At 41.4% G+C, this 15,697-nt stretch overlaps 2 protein-coding genes across 8 annotated transcripts in view; one reads left to right on the forward strand and one right to left on the reverse strand.

Moving 5' to 3' along the window:
* c8h7orf25 (chromosome 8 C7orf25 homolog) overlaps nucleotides 1–15,697 on the forward strand; it is a 126,240-nt gene that overhangs the window by 102,926 nt on the left and 7,617 nt on the right. The gene's annotated exons all lie outside the window — the stretch shown is intronic.
* amph (amphiphysin) overlaps nucleotides 1–15,697 on the reverse strand; it is a 204,037-nt gene that overhangs the window by 83,662 nt on the left and 104,678 nt on the right. For all 7 annotated transcript variants that reach the window (XM_080193606.1, XM_080193610.1, XM_080193609.1 and 4 more), the window contains exons 3-4: nucleotides 13,123–13,177; nucleotides 9,367–9,461 (exon numbers count right to left, since the gene is read on the reverse strand). In XM_080193606.1, the coding sequence (XP_080049732.1) occupies nucleotides 9,367–9,461; nucleotides 13,123–13,177 (150 nt within the window). The remainder of the gene's footprint in view (nucleotides 1–9,366; nucleotides 9,462–13,122; nucleotides 13,178–15,697) is intronic.

Below are 15,697 nucleotides of genomic sequence, written 5' to 3' on the forward strand. Positions count from 1 at the left end.
ATATTCCCCACACAATGAGGAATGATGACGATTTCTCGTTAGTCAGTGGATGGATTGTTGTGAATAACTTTGATTGTCGAAGGTTTTGGGAATGAACCTGCGCTGTTCTTTGTGGATTATTGGCTCCCAGTCATGGTACAAATTCTTTACTTTTTTCAAGCACTGGATCCTGAACTTCCTAACCCACAGATTACAATCAGTAACAACACCTCCTTTAAAATCATCCTCAACATCGGTGCCCCACAAGGCTGTATTCTCAGTCCCCTACTATATTCTTTATACACCTATAACTGTGTGGCCAAATTCTCTTCCAATTCAATTTTCAAGTTTGCTGATGACACCACCATAGTGGGTCGGATCTGAAACAATGATGAACAGAGTACAGGAATGAGATAGAGAATCTGGTGAACTGGTGCAGTAACAATGATCTCTCCCTTAATGTCAACAAAATGAAAAAGATTGTCATCAACTTCAGGAAGCGTAGAGGAGAACATGCCCCTGTCTACATCAACGGGGATGAAGTAGAAAGGGTCTAGAGCTTCAAGTTTTTAGGTGTCCAGATCACAACAACCTGTCCTGGTCCCACCTCCCCATGCTGATACTATAGTTAAGAAAGCCCACCAAAGCCTTTACTTTCTCAGAATTCTAAGGAAATTTGGCATGTCAGCTATGACTCTGACCAACTTTTACAAATGTTCAAATAGAAAACATTCTTTCTGGTTGTATCACAATCAGTGTACCTGCAGGAGCTGGAAGTGAGCAAAGAAAAGGTATTGGGTATGATGCTGTGCAGAGAGGCGACCCTGCTGTATGGTCCAGGGAGAATGCCTCCCACCTCTGCCTCACAGTCTCCGGCACAAAATATGGCTCAGTGTTGATGAAGCAAGAGTCTGTTCTGGATGCTCAGTTATTGATTGTTCCATGGCATTTCCCTCTCTCCTGCAGTGGAAGGCTTTGACACGAACTGCAGTTCTCCCCTTTGGGAGAACCAGTAGTCTCAGTGATGGCTACCATGGGGTGTCTACATTAATCATACACTTCATCTGACCCACCTCCACTCCTATGGGGTCTAAGTGGATGGAAACCAGTCGGTATATCAATGAAGTGCTCAATTTCCCACCAGAGCAGATTTCTGACCCAAAACTAAGCTGGGCCTTATTTACTGTTTCCACGTGAAAATACAGCCCACACACTCAAGCATATCTTGAGATACACTGGCAGGATTTTCAGTGCAACCCGGTGAGTGGCGATGGTCTGTCATTGACCACTGGTGGGATTTTCTGATTTTACTGTTGTCAACAGGTTTCTCATTCAACGCATTGCTTCCCGCAAGGGAACCCGCAAGGGGAGGGGGGTGTGGGGCGGGGGAGGGGGGTGTGGGGCGGGGGGGGTGCAACGGCAGCAGATCCGAAAGATCCCACTGATGTGAACGGCTGGAAAATTCTGGCCATTATATTACAGGTACAATAGATAGTTTGAAAAGAGATTACCTGGCAATGCACACAGCATGAATGAGTGGGACATACGACGGTGTGTGTAGCAGAACAGAGAACCATGTCTCTCTCATTCCTCAGCTACAGAACTCAGGGATTTAACCTTCATCTGAGATTAGTTTATGCTCTGAGTACATTCATTTACAATTACTTTAGGCTGTTCCAACTCCTGAACGGTCTAGCTGTGACAGTGAACGACTTGCATCCATATAGTGCTTTTTTAAGTGAAATGTCTTGGCAGGTGGAAGGAAGAAAGAATGTTACTGAACAAAAGCTGACAGGCTCTATCACAATGGAGCTTCTGTCACTTCAACAGGACGAGTGTTTAGAAAGGACACCCTCTAGATTGGTGTTGTCTCATTTGTTATGTTAAATCAAATCTTGATTTGCATATCCAATTGTAAATATTAATGATGAAGTCACCATTTGAAGTTGGGTTTGTGTGTGTGGGGGGGGGGGGGGAATGCAAAGGGATTGCATTGGCTCTCCCCCGAGTTCATTTGTCCTGGAGAGAACTTGATTCTGTTCTTCTCAAAAATTGAGAATGTTTAGTAACAGGAACTTCTCCACTTGCATCTGTTCAGAATTTCTTCACCCCCATGTAGTGGGGTGCAACTCATAGGCTGTAGCATTGGCTTTCAGAATGTTAGTGTACCCAAGTCTGGGACCTCCTATGGTGCGGGTTACTGTGCTCAACTGGCTGCAGAGTACCGCTGGATGTGGGATTCCTCCATGTGAATCACAGAGTAACCCAGTAGAGCTGAGCTCTGATGCGCTGCTCTCAATACCAGATTCTTGTGGTACCTCACAAGAACTTTCAGGCATTTGAGATTTTGTCTTTTCACTTGATTTTGCAGGTAGATCTTAAACATCAAAACTGGAATGCATCAAGTTGCTTCATGTGACAACGGTAGTTGTCCATGCCTTGCAGCCGCAGAGAAATGATGTGAGGTCCATTGCTGCGATCTTCATGTTGGACAAACTCCATGTTCTCTCTGAAGCCTGTGGGTGCCCCTGCTGTTGATGGGCAATTTCATCATCCAATATAGTGTCATTGGGTTAGGACAGCAGAAGGACACTATGTGAATTCTGAGCTTGACTGAAGTGCTTAAGGATAGTTAGAGAGTCATCAAGCAGGATGCTAGTGAAAGACCTCAAGCAATCTCATACCTTGGACAACAGCAGGAACACTGAGGAGAATCAAAGTGAATTCTTGAGTTGTGGCACACATTGATTGGGTTCAGGAGAAGTGAAAGAACCAGAATAACAGAATTGGTATAGAACAGAAGGCGGCCATTTAGCCTACTGTGTCTGTACCAGCTCTCTGACTGAGCAATTCACCTAGTGTCATTCTCAAAATCAGACACTGAGCCATGTAAGGGGATATTAGAATGAGGTGACCATGAGCTTGTGCAAACTGGTAGAATTAGGTACATTGACCCGAACAGGTGCTGGAGTGTGGCGAGTAGGGGAATTTCACATTAACTTCATTGCAATGTTAATGTAAGCCTTACTTGTGACTAATAAATAAACTTAACTTATAAATAAAAACAGAAAATGCTGGATAAACTTAGCACGCCTGGTAACATCTGTGGAGAGAAACAGAGTTGGCATTTTGGATCTAAATGTTCCTTCTAGTAATTTTAAGACATGTCTTAAAGGAGGGAAGAAAAGCAAAGAAGTGGAAGAGTCTCGAGAGGGAATACCAGAGTTTAGGACCTTGACAGCTGAAGATATAGCCATTTTTTATATAATGATGTAACTTGGGAATCCACATGAAGCCAGAATCAATGGAGCACAGCGATGTTGAAAGCATGTTTAACTAAAGGGATTTGAAAGCAAATGGGAGAATTGTAAACTCGAGGTGTTTCTGGGCCAAGAGTCAATATAGGTCAGAGAGCATGGGATCATGGGTGAACAAGCTTTGGTGTTAGTTTGTATATGGCAGCAAGGTTTTAGATGAGTTCAGTTCACACAGTGTGCAAGGTGGGCATCTGGACAGAAACCCATTGGAATTGTCAAGTCCAGAGGTAACATAGGCACAGATGATTGTTTCAGTAACAGATGAGCTGAGATTCTGTAAGGAAGTGAAAGGACATATGAAAACCATAGTAAAATGATACATACATATCACCCAGAAGAAAACAAAATGGTTGTACTTTATTCTAGCTTTATCCCAATAATTTAACTCCTGTATTCATAATCCAATAACCACTCATCACCATATAAGGCTGGAAAATTATTGGCATTTATTTTTCAATTAATTATTTTATTGTCTTGGAAATTTACATCTGATTAATCATTACATTAATCAGTTAAATGAGCTGTTGCATTACAGTGTGTGTGTGCGCACTTTAGGTTAATATAAAATTTTGACCAGTGTTATCTCATGAATCATAGGTTGAAATGTCAAACTTTTCATTTGGGAATTGAATTTTTATCAGCAGGATATGTGGCAAAAAATCTGAAATAAAGAGGTTGGTAGGCAGATCTAGAGATTACTACAGTTCAAAGGGTGGTCTGCATTATCAATAAGACCAGAGCCAGCAAAGCAAAAACATTAAACAATGGGCCTTTTGTGAGATTTTATGGGGACAAGATGTCTACAGTTTAAACAATAAAGGGTTAAATTTCCCAGATTAAAGTAAGGTTGGAAAGGAACTGACAAACAAGGGAAGGTCTTAAAATGTCCATATGCTTTTCAGATCAAAGAATATGCTTCGGAAGATAAAGTTAATTCATTGGAATCTCTTTCTGAAACATCGTAGGGGTGTCAGATTGCCATGGTAATAGATTACAGTGAGATAAGCTTTAATTTTGGGTTTATCTGTGTGGCTCATCAAAGAAAACGGGCAGTTTACATGACAGTTTGAACAGCTTGGAAGTAGGCAGAAGAGAAGGTAGTGTAGCTGAAACCATAAGGAAATGGCTATCAGAAACAAGTGTGTTTTTTTTATTTTGGAGACACTTTGCAAGAAAGCAGTGAGGCTCATGCTTGAATGAAGTGCTCAAGGTTAGATAGAGAGTCGCCTAAATGAATGCTGGTGAAAGACCTCAAGACATCTCATACCTTGGACAACTGCAGGAACACTGAGGAGAATCAAAGTGAATTCCCGAGAGCTGTGGCACACCTTGGTTGGGTCAAAGGAGAAGTGAAGGAACCAGAATAACAGAATTGGTTACAGAACAGAAAATGGCCAGTTAACCTACTGCGTCTGCACTTGCTCTCTGACTGAACAATTCACCTATTGTTATTTCACCCAACTTCTCCCAATAACATTGCACATTCTTCCTTTTCAAGTAACAGTCTAATTCCCTTTAGAATTCTTCAGTTGAACCTGCCACCACTAAACTCTTGGGCAGTCTAACTACTGGCTGCATGAAAATATTTTTTTCAGATTGTTATGTTACGTTCTCAAATTAATTTAAATCTGTGTCCCCTTGTTCTCAATCCTTCTAGGAGTGATAATAGTTTCTGCTCATCTACTCGGTGCAGCTCTCTCGTGATTTTGAATACCTTTACCAAATTTCCATTCAGCCTTCTTGTTACAGACAGGAGGGGGATTAATTCAAACAGCCCTAATTTCTTCTCTAAATCACCAATCATACACAAAAGGGTGGTAATTGATTTGCTTCTCCATTTATAAGCAGTGGTATGCTTCCCAACCCTTGTTTTAATGTGATTTCAACTTCCTATTAATAACCCCACAGCATACTCAATTTAGGGTAAACTCAGTGGGTTAGTTTATTTGCACTAAGTAGAGTAACACACTCAAATGTAGGAAGAGGGTAGCAATGTGGCATCATCTTCAATAATATAATAAGAGGGAAATAGAGAAAGAGATAAATACAGGGCAAAGATAGAGGAAGAATAATTATTGTTTCATGGGAGTCCAGAATCAAATCCAATGGTGTATTCTTTCAGAGCTCGACAGGTTGAAAACTGCTGCTGAATAATTCACTTCTCCAGTAGAGATAACCTCCACAAGTTCAAATATTCCACTAGAAACAGTATAAATGGGGGCCAGACATTGAAACTTGGACAAGGTCCCTTTTCTGTGCTGCATCTTCAGAGATGAAAAGTTGGCAGTTTGAGCTATGCAGCTTGTTAAGGCAGCTTTACAGGTTCCACCATCTGGGCTGTCATGTCACTTGCCTCCCACCCATTCACTTTAGTTTTGACAAAAGGTGCATATTTCTTTGTCTGGGTTCCTAAGACTGTTAAAGGTGCTACCCAACTACTAAGTCTTAATGGAAGGTTGCAAAGTCATTTGGCCTATCAGACCAATCGGCTCCAGTTGGCCTTACGAAATCTAGATGGTCTTTATATAATTTCCTCTGGATTTGGTCTCTGCAGCCCAAGAGGGTCGCGAGCACATCTTCAGAGACAACAAGGCGTATGTTTCTGTGATACTGCCAAATATTTCTTATTGTTTGAGGGTCACAGCCAGAACTAGCTTCAGCCATTGTAAAAAGTCACTGTCCAGTTTTTAAATTTTAGAAATTAGCCATGATGAGTCCATTATACAGTAACCATGTGTTGTGTACATGTTGGCTGCCTCTTTAAGACACTACGAAGTCTCACAATACCAGGTTAAAGTCCAACAGGTTTATTTGGTAGTAAACGCCACTAGCTTTTGGGGCTTTGCCCCTTCGTCAGGTGACTGGGGAGTTCTGATCACAAACAGAGCATGTAAAGGCACACATTCAGTTTACGGAATACAGATTAGAATGCGAGTCTTTACAGCTAATCAAGTCTTAAAGGTGCAGGCAATGTGAGTGGAGGTAGCATTAAGCATAGGTTAAAGAGATGTGTATTGTCTCCAGACAGGACAGTAAGTGAGATTTTGCAAACCCAGGCGAGTCATGGGGGTTACTAATAGCGTGACATGAACCCAAGATCCCGGTTGAGGCCGTCCTCATACGTGCAGAACTTGGCTATCAGTTTCTGCTCAGCGACTCTGTGCTGTCCTGTCGTAAAGGCCCTCAACCGGGATCTTGGGTTCATGTCACACTATTTGTAACCCTATTTGCATTCAGCCCATCAAGTCTGTACTGACCACAATCTAACCCAGGCCCTAGTCCCATAAATCCACATATTTATCCTGTTAATCCCCGGACATCAGGTTCAATTTAGCACGGCCAATTAACCTAACCTGTACATCTTTGGACTGTGAGAGAAAACCGGAGCACCCGGAGGAAACCCATGCAGACATGGGGGAGAGTGTGCAAACTCCACACAGACAGTGGCCCAAGGCCAGAATCGAACCCAGGTCCCTGGTGCTGTGAGACAGCAATGCTAACCACTGTGCCACCATGCCAATCCAATTGAATGATCAAACCACCATATGTAGAATATACAAATGAGCTGGAGAAATTGGCATTCTGCAGAAAGGCAGAAACTGCCCAGCTGAGAAGGACTTAGCAATGGACAAACCCAAAGAGAGAATACAACTGTTGCTATAAACTAGCAATTCATGAGAACTGCCTAATAAAAAGACAAGAAGAAGAAAGAAATGTTGGACATAGAAGTAGGATCCGATGTAACCACAACAGAAGGAATGTGGCAGTTGTCTGAAAACATGCAAAGCATGAGAATGGAGAGATCGTCATCAAAATGTTTTTGGAAGAGAATGATAGATTCATCTTGGAAGAAATTCAAAAATGGATGAATTGAATGGATGGCAAAAGTGGATGCATGGAATAAAGAACTACGCATTTCAAAGCAGAAGATTGTTTAATGCAGAAGATGAAAAGAACAGATTGGAAATTGAAGCCAGCCAGTTGAAGAAGTTATGCTAGAGAGAACCTGACAATTCAGGTAGAAAAGGAAACTGAGATTATATACCAGAACAAGATGGCTGAAATGGATACACTAACAGAAAAACAGGAAAACCAATATGAAAACATGCCAAATAGAAACACATGATCGAAGTACCAGAAATAAAGTACGACGACCATTTCATCCACGAGTGATGATCTGAGACTGTGTAAGAACTGTCAAGATTTAAGACTGGGTTGCACTGTGATGATGGCACCTGTGGGCCTTGTAGAGTAAGGTGTTTAACAGAAAAGGATCAGTAGAGAATTGGAGAGTGACACTATCCGCAGAGTAAAGTATGTAGTCCTTGGTCACTGCAGTTTAGGACAGAACTCGGAAAGCAGCAAGCCCGTATGGAAGAATCCCACACAAGACTATATTTGGAATTGTGCATAGTTGAAGCTTTCTAAGTAGTGATATATCAAAGACATAAGCCTCAAGATCCGTCCATTGAACAATCACTACATTGATTTACAAGTGTCTAACTTTTGTGTATAATGTTTATTTAGCATGTGGGTTGAGTAAATCGATTTTGAGGATTGTATAAGGAAGTTAAAAGTTAGAAATGTTGTGTATGTGGTGTCTATCTCTTCCAGACAGCACAGCAGAAGAGGCACATGACTTGAGGGACCAATGGAAACAGAGAGTGTCATCACCTCAGAGGATGGAGTTCTCTCTCAGAGAGAATCTTCTAGCAGCCATGTTGTAAGCATGTAAAGACTGGAGTTCTGCTCTAGGGCAGCCCAAAGCTGCAGCTTGTACCGGGTTTCTCTTATCAATAAATACTTTTCGTTCCTAATATAGTCTGAAATCTTTTGACCACAATAGAGCGCCACAACATAACACCATGTTACATTTCTCGTCTCCAAGGAAAATAGTCCTAACTTATTCACTTTACATTCATAATTGAAGTTCCTCATCCTTGGAACCATTCTCGTGAATCTTTTTCACTGAACTCACTCAAATGCCTTTACATCTTCCCTAAAGTGCGCACCAGGACTAATTGTACTTGAGCTGAGACTGAACAAGTGTCTTATACATGTTCAACATAACCTCCTTGCTCTTGTACACTATGCTTTGTTTAATTCTTGTACACTAAAAGTTTTTGTTTAAACATGGGATTTTATGGTGCAATTCTTTCAGTTAACGACTGGGAGTTTGAATTTCTTGTTTAAAAATAAATGGTCTCCCAGAGACCATAACACTGGAAACTACAATGAAGGATTAGGCTTCTGATTTTTTGTCAGTTACCATTTTGTGACAAATGGTCCTATTACAACAGTCCAATATCTTACTAGGCAGAACTGTTTGCATTTGCGTTACTTAAGTGTTTCCAATACAAGTCACAGTTTGAAGTGAATCTAACAGTTTATGAGCAGGAAAAGTGGAGGTTAGCAATCTTTCTCCTGATCATAAAAGATTTGTATTTCTGTAGCACTTTCTCAGCTTAAAGTCTCTCAGAGCTAGGTTAGCACAGATTTTTAAACCATTAGACATTGAGACAATGACAGAACCACCAGCTTGAGTTAAATTGCTTTAAAACAGACTTATAAGCTAACAAGAAAGCAGTTTACACACATATTGAATGCAGTAAGACATCTAAACAAGTGATTATGATTTAAAAACACATATGGTGATATTTTGAATACATTCATGTATTTTTAAGAGTCATTGTTCATGAGTAATGTCATTTAATTAAATGTAGCACCCAAAGAACAAAGAACAACACAGAACGGGAAACAGGCCCTTTGGCCCAACAAGCCCGCGCCGCCATCTTAACAATGCATTTTTCCTACACCTCCCTTGACCCGTGTCTATGTTTATGGTACCTCCATTGGAAACCAGATTCAGTGGAGAATAATTTAGGGACAATTTGTTACACCAATCAGCCTAACAGCACATCTTTGGGGTGTGCTCCCAAGCTGCATCAACTTCCCATATGAAGAGCAATGGGATGAATGAACGTTGATGTTTGAGTGTTTTGTTCGTGGACTTCTCTCATCATCAGTCTTCCTGAAAGAGGTAGCTTAATCAATGTACTCTAGATCTTACCTGTCCCACAGCTTTAATGTCATCTCTACCATACCATTCAGGCTCATAGACGTCATGTAGTGACTCTGTGAGCTTCGTGGAGGCTTCCTGCATCCCTGAAGAAAATAAATAGATCAGACTGTTAGAAGCTTTAAGGGTGTGCACTTGCACACTGATTTTGGACAGCAATGTAAGTATTCCCGTTGACTATTCTTTATTTCAGTGTAGATGCATTATTCCACCTTTAAATCACAGAGAATAGAAATAACCAGCAGGAGAGGGGACTACTGGGTAAATTAAAGTATAATTATTAGTCACAAGTACATTAACACTGCAATGAAGTTACTGTGCAAATCCCCTGGGGGATGACAATCTAAGGTTCTTGGCCCAATCAAAATGTAAAGATTGAAACTTAACTTTGGTTCTTTAAGAGTTTGGACTGTAGTAGAAAATTGAGCACAAGAAACATAGAAACATAGAACATTACAGCACAGTACAGGCCCTTCGGCCCTCAATGTTGTGCTGAGCTTTGTCCAATCCCAAGATCAAGCTATCCCACTCCCTATCATTCTGGTGTGCTCCATGTGCCTATCCAATAACCGTTTGAAAGTTCCTAAAGTGTCCGACTCCACTATCACAGCAGGCAGTCTATTCCTCACCCCAACCACACTCTGAGTAAAGAATCTACTTCGGACATCCCTCCTATATCTCCCACCATGAACCTTATAGTTACGCCCCCTAGTGACAGCTACATCCACCCGAGGAAATAGTCTCTGCACGTCCACTCTATCAATCCCTCTCAACATCTTATAAACCTCTATTAAGTTGCCTCTCATCCTCCTCCACCCCAAAGAGAAAAGCCCTAGCTCCCTCAACCTTTCCTCATAAGACCTACCCTCCAAACCAGGCAGCATCCTGGTAAATCTCCTCTGCACTCTGTCCAATGATTCCACATCCTTCTTATAGTGAGGTGACGAGAACTGAACACAATATTCCAAATGTGGTCTCACCAAGGTCTGGTACAGTTGTAGCATAACCCACGGCTCTTAACCTCAAACTCCCTGTTAATAAACGCTAACGCACTATAAGCCTTCTTCACAGCTCTATCCACTTGAGTGGCAACCTTCAGAGATCTGTGGATATGAATCCCAAGATCTCTCTGTTCCTCCACATTCCTCAGAACCCTGCCGTTGACCCTGCAATCTGCATTCAAGTTTGTCCTACCAAAATGAAGGATAAATGGAAGTCAATTCTGACATGAGTAAACTGGTGAAAGCATCAATGATGTTGGAGACCTGGAACCAGGAGGCAAAATATCCATCAATGTCTGTACTGCTTGAGGATCAGGAAATGGCGGATTTACTCACACCTACCATCCCCTTCCAACATGTCCACCTCGCAAGCTGACATTTTTTTTACAGTCCACTCAGAATGTATGTTTCTATTTAAATCGGGCAATGAGGCCAGCGACATGCAGTGTTTTTCATCATTATCACCTTGCCAAAACTGGACTGCAGCAGAGATGCTATACACCGGAGCCACCACTGTTGCTAAGGAGAGGAACCCAGCACACAAATCACCGAACAGTGGATTTAGGTGCATTATAATAGCAGACTTTTTTTCATTTTGTGCACCAGCACTTTTTTTTCCCCTACAAGGTAATCTGCTTCATTAAGTTCCCCCTGATCTATACCCGAAAAGTCACTTAACGGATATGAATTACTTCAGATGAGATAAGAACTTGGCTAAGGATGGCTACTGCTGGAGGCCAAGAACCATCAGGGCCAGCAGCCAGAGGGTGCTGTGAGGGAGACGTTGGTGTGCACATAGATGATCCCATCCTGAGCCTCCCATCCACAAGCCCACAACTAAAAATGGCACCAGAATCACCTGTTCTTGTGACTATAATGGCTTAATTTCAAGTGAAAACTACTGAACAGCAACTGAGACAGCAACTGAACAGCAACTAATCAAAAAGTATATTCTTGGCTTGTCATTGCCTTTTAGACTCCTGCATTTTGCAAAATTACTTTAGGTGAATGACTCTTAAATGGTTCTTCTGTCTGAACCCTATTGGATATAAAGTATGAAGCAGTGGATAGGTCAGCTTGGACTGTCTGGCATAAAACTGGACAAGAAAATTGACAATAAAATTACCAGGCCCATTCAGTAATATGAAATAAATTGTTCTGCAGATCTTAGCTTTTCTTGAAAATCATTCTAATCATTTAAATTGTTTCCAATGTCACAAGTGCAGATATAAGAGCTGATGTTAGTTATCAGCTGCATTAATGCTATATCACAGACACTGGGCGGCCAAAGGTGAACTAGATAAACTGTTGTTTTCATCCAGCAATTTCCATATTTTTAGATATGAAAGCAAAATACTGTGGATGCTGGAATCTGAAACTAAAACAGCCTTTATTCTCAACAGATGCTGTTAGACCTAATCAGATTTTCCTACATTTTCTGTTTTTATTCCATCTTTTAAAAGTAGTTTAACAAAAGTAGCCCTTGTGATGGTTTACCAAATAAACTTTTTTAAGGATTACACAAAGGTATTTCGGTGACATCACTTTACTGAATGATTAACATCAAGACATAAGACTGGAGTCTGCATGTTCTCCCCGTGTCTGCCTGGGTTTCCTCCGGATGCTCCGTTTTCCTCCCACAGTCCAAAAAATGTCCTGGTTAGGTGCACTGGCCATGCTAAATTCTCCCTCAATCTATCTGAACGGATGCTGAAGCGTGGCTACTCGGGGATTTTCGTAGTAACTTCATTGCAGCGTTAATGTAAGCCTACTTGTGACACTGATAAATAAAACTTGAAAACTAAACTTCAAGAAAATGGAGACTCAGAGCACCTTATCCAAAATGGTGGCAGGATCATTGGCCTGCCTCTATTTCCGACAGATTTTATTTTTGTCAGGAAGGTGAGTGCCTCTGAGTTGTTTCCAGGGATGGTGGCTTGGCTCCAGATGTACCTGCCTCTGGAACAAAAATCTTTCCTTTTGGGACTTTCGCCTGTGCTGAGTTGGGAATTTTCTACCTAAATTAATTCAAATTGATAAAAACACACTTAGCCAGCATATTCTCAACGCTAACAACCGTTAATTTCTTTTAATTTATCGTTTCATCATTTGCATGTGAATTGGAAAGAATCATCTTAATCTATTAATAATTCCGTTTTAGGGGAATTAATTAAAATGAACTGTTCACAAACTGCACCTTTTTCATAATGATTTTGAACAGGAAGAAATCTATGCCCTGATTTGACAACATATGGGATTTGTGTTTTAGTTCCCTGGCAACTGCAACTTCATTTCTTCCAAAGTGTTACAAAAATTATTTTCTCCTAAACCCTGGAAACCAAAAGATGAATTTAACATGTTTTGATGCCCACGTGTATCTTACATTCTATTTAAACAAAGCTACATGAGGTTCTGCAATTTCTTGCACCCAATATTGAAGAAGAGGCAGAGAAACGGGTCTGCTAAGTTTCATCAGCATCCTATACGCAGTTAAATTAGGTGGGGTTGTGGGGCTTAACCGGGTAGCACTGATTCTGCACACCATGATTCTGTTGGGTGAAAGTGCAGGAGCGCTGAGAAAAAAACCACAGGAATAAACAAATGGACCAAGCATAACCGTGAAGATTTTATCACTTTTGAAATGATAGGTACTGGAACCAACCCACTAGGTAGGAAAGAATTGCTGAATAACCGCGTCAAGATCCACGTCCCGCACAAAAATCATTGAACAAAATGGTGTTACAACCTTTCACTGCGGTTAGATAGCCCCGTAGTTCCCTCTGTAGTCGACTGCCTTCAGCCTGAAAGAAAAGCACAAGAATAAAACATTCTCCAGTCAGTGTGGAAAGCATGCCAATTTATATCCACAGTTCACTGTTTAAAACAAAAAGTGACTCAGTGGCTATTTGCCTAGCACATCCTCCCAGCCCCTGAAAAGATATCAACAGATCACCAATGATGTTTTGCACAACACCCCCACGCACCTCCCCCTTGCCCCCTTGCCCCCCCGCCCCGCCCGCCCACCCCCCACCCCCGCCGCACCACCCCGCCACCCCCCCCACCCGCCCCCCACCACCACCATCCCCAACCGCCTCCTCGTTCAAACGCTAGGGCATGGATTTTTGTGGAGTCATGGAGACTCTACGCTTATTCCAAGATGGTGGATGTGTCCTGATCCAGAAGTCTAGTTCCCATTTCCGTCAGATTCTTTTTTCACTTGGGGGAAGCCTTTCGATTCTATACCGACCACAATCCACCCCAGGCCCTATTCCTGTAACCTTGCACATTTACCCTGCTAATCCCCCTGATACGAGAGTCAATTTAGCATGGCCAATCAATCTAACTTGCACATCTTTGGACTGTGGGAGGAAACTAGAGCACCCAGAGGAAACCCACTCAGACATGGGGAGAAAGAGCAAAACTCCACACGGACAGTTTGCTCCTGCACTGCTGAGTGGAAGTGCAGGAGCACTGAGAAATCACATATATATGAAATAAAGAAAGAAATCAACCAAGCATAACTGTGAAGACCTTATCATTTTTGAAATGGTAGGTATTGGAACCAACTCACTAGTTAGGAAAGAGTCCCCGAATAACTGAGTCAAGGTCCAAAGATCTTGAGGGAAAGCCGATCATTAGGGCCATTTGAACAAACTGCTAAGGTCAGTGTGCACTGCAGTGTAAAAGTTAGATTTTAGTGTAGTCATAAATGCCCTTGCAGGATGGAAAAGGTCTGTAAAACGATCAAGCTATGAAGTTCTTTAAATCACCAATCCGTCTGCCTATATCAATGAGAGATTTTAAAAAAAAACCTCAAGCTGTAAAGTTAATTAAACCTTCAGCTCTTTAAAAAATATAAAATAAGCAAGCTGCCCGTATTAGTGAGAGGTTCAAAGAATCTGGCCTAGCAGCGACAGTATCTCTTGGCTGACATTCTCTAAGGACTATCATTATGTCACTATTAATGCTTGGCTACTTTCTACAATCATAACTCCCTGTGAGGGTCCCAGGTTCAGTTTCATAGCTCAAAGAGAATATTAAAGGATTTACTGTGTGAGGAACTAAAACTTCACTGTTTCTTTTTCTAAATTAAATATGTAGAGATATGCTCATTGCTATCTCTAAAAAATTCAGACCAGACAAAGACATATAATGGCTGATTCCATGGCTGTTATCAGGGGAACTTGAGCATCATCTAAAAATCAGCAACGAATGATGCATTGCAGATTGCACAACCAAACTCAAAGAGAGTGATACAAAGGCCATCTGCATTTCATCACTCAGACTCACCTGCTAAGATAAAGGGCCCTACAATCTTCCTTTCAGTTTTTAATGTTTGAGACATTTAACAATATTGGGAACCCAGATGAGGGGCTACACACCCTTTGTCAAACACAGTGCGAAGAATGGAAATCATGTGACATGGATCTCCGGTTTGTGGAACCAGTAATATTTGCTTGCTGTACTGTACAGTTACAGTCTGCCATTTTAACCAACTAACGAGCAGCTTCACAGACGAGCAGCCAATTAACATTATTTAACTTTCTCTGTGGTTTGCACTGTAAATCTTCCTTTTCCACCCCTATTTTACTGTATGAATACAAAAAAAACAACATTGTGATCCTCCTCCCGCATTTTGCATGTGTGCAAATAAACTAAGCCTTTGAGTTCATCCTATCTTGAGTTTGCCATGGGATTGTTAGTAGAAATTGGATCACACAACAAGATGTTGGAAAATACATCCCCACCACTGCCTGAAAGGGAGGAGCAAATCAAAAGCATTTTTTGTTTGGGGACAGTTGGTGAGAAGAGAATTAGTGCTGTTCAAATTAACCTTTCATCTGTCCATAACAATTGTCTTTGATGTGACACTATGAATATAAGCATGTCATTATTAGTGGTGAAATGTTTGGGGAGGTTTTTATGTTTTGAATGGGCTTTCACAAATGAGAGTGTTTCTTTAATATAGTGAAGTCTATGATATATATTTATAACTATTTTATTTAATTTCAATATGATTCCTGAGGTCTGCCCATAGTACATACTGAGTGAGTTGGCATGTTGGATGTAAGAGCAAAGGCATTGGCATTGGGGATTGGCATTGGGGTTATAATGAGCTCTGGAGGATGTATGGGTGGTACAGTGGTTAGCACTGCTGCCTCAAAGCACCAGGAATCCACGTTCAATTCCGGCCTCGGGTCACTGTCCATGTAGAGTTTGCTCTTTCTCCCCATGTCTGAGTGGGTTTCCTCTAGGTGCTCCAGTTTCCTCCCACAGTCCAAAAACATACAGGTTAGGTTGATTGGCCATGCAAAATTGAC

The sequence above is a fragment of the Carcharhinus amblyrhynchos genome, chromosome 8, assembly GCF_965287045.1.
Source record: "Carcharhinus amblyrhynchos chromosome 8, sCarAmb.v2.hapA, whole genome shotgun sequence".
NCBI classification, from domain to species: Eukaryota; Metazoa; Chordata; class Chondrichthyes; order Carcharhiniformes; family Carcharhinidae; genus Carcharhinus; species Carcharhinus amblyrhynchos.